The sequence below is a fragment of the Geotrypetes seraphini genome, chromosome 10, assembly GCF_902459505.1.
Source record: "Geotrypetes seraphini chromosome 10, aGeoSer1.1, whole genome shotgun sequence".
NCBI classification, from domain to species: Eukaryota; Metazoa; Chordata; class Amphibia; order Gymnophiona; family Dermophiidae; genus Geotrypetes; species Geotrypetes seraphini.
Genome location: NC_047093.1, coordinates 32,810,423 through 32,817,461, shown reverse-complemented (window position 1 = coordinate 32,817,461; position 7,039 = coordinate 32,810,423). Strand labels below are relative to the sequence as shown.

At 47.9% G+C, this 7,039-nt stretch overlaps 1 protein-coding gene and 1 long non-coding RNA gene across 2 annotated transcripts in view; one reads left to right on the top strand and one right to left on the bottom strand.

The window, feature by feature from the left end:
- Nucleotides 1-1,693: 1,693 nt before the first annotated feature.
- Nucleotides 1,694-3,064, bottom strand: LOC117367736. Its single transcript, XR_004540834.1, has 2 exons — nt 3,000-3,064; nt 1,694-2,005 (listed from the first exon to the last, which is right to left on the bottom strand). It is a non-coding gene; the product is annotated as an uncharacterized LOC117367736 (long non-coding RNA).
- A 687-nt stretch (nt 3,065-3,751) lies between these two features.
- LOC117368480 (alpha-N-acetylgalactosaminide alpha-2,6-sialyltransferase 2-like) overlaps nt 3,752-7,039 on the top strand; it is a 61,270-nt gene continuing 57,982 nt past the window's right edge. Inside the window, exon 1 of the mRNA XM_033962180.1 lies at nt 3,752-3,877. Coding sequence (XP_033818071.1) covers nt 3,840-3,877 — 38 coding nt within the window. The 5' untranslated portion in view covers nt 3,752-3,839. The remainder of the gene's footprint in view (nt 3,878-7,039) is intronic.

Sequence of the window (7,039 nt, the reverse complement as noted above, 5' to 3'; positions counted from 1 at the left end):
ACAATTGAGCGCAGCGTGGAGGCGCGCGCCGCTCAAAATTAATGTTTATAGGGCTCCGATGGGGGTGTGTGTGGGGAAACCCCCCCACTTTACTTAATAGACATCGCGCCGCGTTGTGGGGGGCGTGGGGGGTTGTAACCCCCCACATTTTACTGAAAACTTCACTTTTTCCCTGTTTACAGTAAAATGTGGAGGGTTACAACCCCCCAAACCCCCCATAATGCCGGCGCGATGTCTATTAAGTAAAGTGGGGGGTTCCCCAACAAAACCCCCCGTCGGAGCCCCTAAAAACAGTAATTTTGAGCGGCACGCACCTCCGCGCTGCGCTCAATTGTCTGGGCACGCCTTTGTCTTTCGCGCTGTTGTCTATGAACCGACTAGTACAGCACTAAACCTGGGTTTTACTAAACCACAGAAGAGCTTCGTATTGTGGGCCAGGGAGGTAAATGCTCTGACACTCAAAGGAATTGAATGAGCATCGGAGCATTTACCTCGCTGGCCCACAGTAAGACGCTCTTCTGCGGTTTAGCAAAACGAGCCCTAAGTGCTATTCTATCGGCTTGTTCAACACAGCTTTCCCAGTCCGGGCTCTTGACCAGCAGCAGAAGGGGGAAGCCATCGGCGCGATGCAGCACAGCCCCGACGCGGTCACCAGCGGTGGATCGACGCCGGCGTCAGAGGCATCTCCTGTGGCCTGCCCTCCCTCCCCCCCTCTCCTCGGCGGACTTGCGCTCCTGCAGCCGCGTTGCCGGACATATTGAAGGGAAACTGGATTTCACTTCAGGGGGTCTGCTGTCGGCGGCGCCTGTCCCAGTGACTGGTGTCATGGTGGTCTTCATTGGCGCGGTTCCTGGTCCTGCTTCTTTGGTGGTGGCCGGTTGACCTGGTTCTGCAGACTGTAGAGTAGATGTTTTCCCCCCTAGAGATATTGTATCATATGAATGTGGCTGTGACCCGTTTTGTCTAAATCAGGGATCTCAAAGTCCCTCCTTGAGGGCTGTAATCCAGTCGGGTTTTCAGGATTTCCCCAATGAATATGCATTGAAAGCAGTGCATGCACATAGATCTCATGCATATTCATTGGGGAAATCCTGAAAACCCGACTGGATTGTGGCCCTCAAGGAAGGACTTTGAGACCCCTGGTCTAAATTATTATGTATGTTACCTTGTAACACGTTCTGAGCTCTCTGGAGAGGAGTGAATTAAATAAATAAATAAATTTAACCCATGGGCCTAATTGACCTAGGCGACGTTCAAACGTCTGATGAGAAAACGAAACGGGAAGGGGTGAAACTCGGACCTCACGGATCTAAATCCGTACGGCCTTAAAAATCTCAGGTCCGTGTCGGTCTGTGTCCGTGGCGCTTGTAGTTTCTGTCGCTGACAGATCTGGAAGAGATTTTAGCGCTGACGGATCCTAACACTTTTCCCTCCCTTTGCTGAGACGGATCCGTCAGCGCTAAAATCTCATCAAGGTCTGTCAGCGACAGAAACTACAAGCGCCACGGACACGGACCTCAGATTTTTAAGGCCTTACGGGTTTAGATCCGCGAGGTCGGCGTTTTACCCCTTTCCCCTCTAATTGTCGTCTATGAGTCCAGAATTAATGAAGCTCTATAAGTTTGGAAGCTCCGTCTGTAAATAACTCGTGCCCCGTTTACAGCTGAATAAAACACACCTCATTGAAACTAAGTTCAAAATAATGCACTCACCATTTTATCTGTCATTGCCTACTTTTACAAGAAACTTCACATATTCAGAAAAAAATAAAATAAAAAATAAACTCGCTTTAAACCAAGCACAAATAACGAAAAATGCTCTAGGTGGAAAACAAAGCAGTTCAGCTTTAATGTTCAAGAAACAGAGTCTGGATGCAATTGCAATACTCCCAGTTGTCAGTGCACATTTTGGACTTGAGAGGGTCCAGAGAAGAGCTACGAAGATGATAAATGGCATGGAAGACTGTTCATACGCTGACAGGCTGGACAAGTTGGGACTCTTCTCCCTGGAAAAGAGGAGGCTTAGGGGAGACATGATTGAAACTTTCAAGATCATGAGGGGCATGGAGAAGGTAGACAGGGATAGATTCTTCAAACTACGGGGAACCACAGGCACAAGAGGGCACTCGGAGAAACTGGAAGGGGACAAGTTTAGAACCAATGCAAGGAGGTTCTTCTTCACACAGAGGGTTGTGGACACATGGAACGCGCTCCCGGAGGAAGTGGTCGGGCAGAGTACGCTACGGGGATTCAAAGAGGGATTGGATGGATTCATGAAGGATAGGGGGATTGAGGGATACAGATAAGGGTAGATAAGAGTATGGAAAGAGTAAAGATAAAAACAAGAGGCTATAGGGCTAAATCAAATTAACATGACAGGTCATGGACTGCTGGGCGCGATGGACCTCTGGTCTGACCCAGCGGAGGCAAATTCTTATGTTCTTATGTTCTTAAAATGTCGGCGTAATGGGTTCAGAGTTGGCCAAATATGACGTGTTTTCCGCCTCCCAATATTGCATTACTACTTTTCTTATAACGCCTTGAAATACCCACTGCAAATCTAGTTAATAATCCCCTCCCCCCCCCTCAATTTGGCTGAGTAGATATTTTTTACCTAATCTGACCATATCTGTCACGTTCACATAATTAAGGCCATAACAGGTCCTGAAGAAGACAGCAACTCCACCAAACATGCTAATGAGGGGGAAACGCTGCACCTATTGGTCGGAAGTTTGTAGCACTGTATTCCCCCCCCCATCCGACCTGCCAAATCATTATCACCTTCCACTAATAGTAATTTGACCCTTTTCTCTTTATTCACATTTAATTAAGCCCGCTGTCATGGTAATGATGTCCATAAAACCCAAAGCCCGACTGACCCCAGTGGATGGCGCTAGCTCACGATGGTTCCTATTCAAAGCGATCCCTTTCACATTCAAGTACCGGGGGGGGGGGGGGGGTAATCTGCAACTCGATGGGAGAAAAAGTGTAGTTACTTACCTGTAACGTAGGTTCTCCGTGGACAGCAGGATAGTCAGCCACATATGGGTGTTGTCCCAACAGCTCCCAATTTGCGGATAAGCTCTCCAATAGCTCAGAGAGATATATATATTTTTTTTCTCTGAGCACGTGCAGTGCCCGGGCCCCACTGGGCATGCCCGAGCCCTACCCATTTCCCCCTGCTTCCCCCTAATCCCCAGGATGTTCCTAGCTGTGGCCGGGTCGGGTTGTGTGGCTGAGATTTACCACAAGCGGCACGGACCAGAGATTTTTAAGGACGTGCGGGTTTAGATCCGCGAGGTCCGTCAGGTCCGCGTTTTACCCCTTCCCTAACGAAACGACTGTAAAACATCACACATGCGACCTCTTTTAAAGGCTAAGGGGCCTAATAAGCTACTGGAGTCATATTTTTAACTACTGAACAAAAAGTTTCATGACTGCTGTGCAAGTCTGAACCGGCCAAGTGGAACCATTCCGGGAGTGGGAGGGCGGTAGTTGCAGAGGGAGCCCGGAGGGGGGCGGAAGAGAAGAAAGGGGCAGAGAGCAGCCACCGGTGGGAGGGGTTTTGACTGTGTTCAGCCGGGATCAGGCGTCGTCAGCCCGAGTCGAGGAGACCCGGAGCAGCTGAGGAGAAGTTTTGCGATGAAGCCGGGAAGGAGCGGGGCGGCAGCCTCCGGGCGGGCTTGGGACTGATCAGAGTCGGGAGCCCCCCCTCCCCCACCGACTCGCCCAATGCTCCCCCCGGGCACCCGAGTTTGCTGCACGGCCAGGAGGAAACGAATCTGCATTTGTTTGGTGGCTCTCTTAACGGTCTCCACGGTCCTCTATGGACATTATTACATGGCTTACATGGCATCGGCACCTCCCGGGAGCCCCAGGTAAGGAGACAAACTTGGGAGAGACCCTCCAGGATGGAACCGGGATAGAGAGCTCTAGGGGGAGGCGATGGTGACCTGGGCCACCTTCCTTAACAATGCCAGGAGAATCTCAAGAAGCTAAAAATTGAAGAAGAAGAAGAACAGAAAAAGACAAGTTAAAGCGATCAAAAGAGTTTGGGTATGGGTTGGGGGAGTGATGATGCACTTTTGGGGATTAACTCCCCCTGGACGCTGAAATAGTAATAAAAGTAAGAGTGTGGGGTAGTGGTTAAAGCTACAGCCTCGGCACCCTGAGGTTGTGGGTTCAAATCCCATGCTGCTCCTTGTGACCCTGGGCAAGTCACTTAATCCACCCCCCCCCCCAATTGCCCCAGGCACATTAGATAGATTGTGAGCCCACCAGGACAGAAAGGGAAAAATGCTTTAGTACCTGAATAAATTCATGTAGACAATTTTGAGCTCCCCTATAATGGTATAGAAAATTGAATAAATAAATAGTGTGAAAAGTTTCAGCCTCTGATAACCAGAGCTGGTATTGTGATGTCACAATGCCTCATTCCACCAATGCCTAAGAGCCAACCTCATCAGTGATGTCACAATGGGTTGATTGTCCTACACTTGGCTACTTTTGCTGCATTTTGATTTCTAGAGTGGCGCAGTGGTTAAAGCTACAGCCTCAGCGCTCTGAGGTTGTGGGTTCAAACCCACGCTGCTCCTTGTGACCCTGGGCAAGTCACTTAATCCCCCATTGCCCCAGGCACATTAGATAAATTGTGAGCCTGCCAGGACAGAGAGAGGAAAAATGCTGGAGTACCTGAATAAAACTCATTGTAAACCGTTCTGAGTTCCCTTGGGAGAACGGTATAGAAAATGGAATAAATAAATGCCTGAATGATTTAGAAGAGGACTAAACAAAGCCTATGTCCCCCCTCCCCCCACATCTCCAACCCAGTTAACTCTTTAGAGTCAGGCCGTGCCTAACGTGCTTTAACTCTCGTGGATCGCTTGTGTGCACTGGATCTCTCTAGAGTCGGGCCAGATGCAGGGGTAAAGTTGTCAGCGTGGGCTACAGTTAAGCTATGTTATTTTATTGTTAACGCCAGTTATTTGCAACTAGGTCTCATTGCATTAAAATGGGACCTGTGCGAAAATAGCCCCAGTTGTTAAATAACCCCGTCTTAACGCAGCCCTTCCGATACCTTCCGCCCATAATGCTGTTGTCTGTGAATCACACTGGAAGCTCAGATCACCAATGTGCACTGTATCTCTCTAATCTAGGACATACCACCCCACCCTCAAGCTATAAGCATCTGATGAAATTTCTCCAAATGGTTCCTTGTAAGCCAGGAAAATGCTTCCCTCTCCTTTTAGTAATTACATATTGTGATGAAGTAGGAAGAGTATTTATTACGTTCCCCACCTATCCAGCTTAATCTCCTTCCCACTATCAACAGGGAACTTTTTAAGATTCCCAAAAGCTTTCTGTGTTAGGCAGCACTACAGTTGCACTCCTTGGCCAAATCTATATATATAAAATCGGAGGTATGTATGTGTGTATGTATGTGTGTGTGTATGTGCCGCGATCACGCAAAAACGGCTTGACCGATTTGAACGAAACTTGGTATGCTAATCCCTCACTACCTGGGGTGATATGTTCTGGGGGTCTCGCAGCCCTCCTGCACACATGGGCGGAGCTACACACAGAAAATCAGATTTCACCCATTCATGTCAATGGAAAAATTGTACAAAGCTGCCAACGCAAAAACGGCTTGCCCGATTTGAACGAAACTTGCAACACATCTTCCTTTTCAGTTTAAGAGATTGCAAATTCCAGTGAGACTTGCATTCTCTATCACAATCAACAAATCACAGGGACAGACTATTACATACTGTGGAGTGGATTTAAGATCCCCCTGTTTTTCCCATGGACAACTCTATGTTGCTTGCTCAAGGGTGGGTTCACCCAAGAATTTATATGTTCTTGCTCCTGGAGGTGAAACTAAAAATGTTGTTTATAATCAAGTTTTGTGTTAGTTGTATTGTATTCATTTTGTCAAATATTTCACATTATAATTTGAATATTGTACTTTTTATAAAGCTGTAAAAAAATAATTTCATTCACCACTATAAAGTATCTTTATTTGAATCCACTTACAGTGTTATTGCTATAATTAAATACCCCTGCAACGCCGGGGCATCAGCTAGTCCAGAATAAAATTCAAAGTAAATGTGTCAGTGCAGGTGGTCAGGGCCCTGGAAGATCCATGTTTTCCACTGTTCTTCTTACGCTGCCTCCCCTCCTGAGATACACGGAACAGGTTTGGAGAAGTTTGCTTCAATTTATAACATTTTATTGAAGGAAATAAATAAATATGATATAATACAAATAGATTTTCATTTCAAATAGATTCTCAATTATGATATTTTCATACATATTTCTATCATTCCTCCAAAATATATTTCCATATGACCCATATCAACCCCCTACTCCTCCCACCTCCCTTCCCCCTCCCATTCACATTGTATTGAAGTAATTAATCAAATTATAATAAACTAGTGTTTAAGCCGTTATATTAACGGGTGCTAGAGTAGATGTCTGTCTGTCTGTTTTTTTTCTTTGTCTCTCTCTCCTTGGATGCTGTCTGTCTGTCTCCATAGCCCCCTTCTGTTTCCCCCCAGAACAAAGCATGATTGCTGTCTGCCCCCCAGCACAGCCCTACCCCCAAAGCAGCCCCCTTTCCCTCTCCCCCTGACCCCCTGTTGTGCCATGCCTGCCTGCTCCATGGCCCCCTTCTGTTTCCCCCCCTCCCGTTCTTACCCTCCCTCCATCCATGGTTCCTGGTGTCTTCTGGCCCACCGGCACGAACCGCTGCTGCCGCCACTGCTGCTCCTCTTCAACAAAGCAGCCTGCTTAGGTTCGCCAGCCGGCTGTAGCGAACCTTGCAGGCCGCTCTCCACCTTGGTAGCATTCCCTCTGACGCAATCGCTACAGCCAGCCGGCAAATCTCAACAGGCTGATTTGAAGAGGAGCAGCAGCGGCGGCAGCGGTTGGTGAGTGAGGGGGAGTCGCCAGCGTGTTCTCTGCCTCCGTGTTCCAAAATGGAATTTGGCACGAAGGGACACAGCACGGTGCATGAGCACTTAGGGTTTTATTATAGAGGA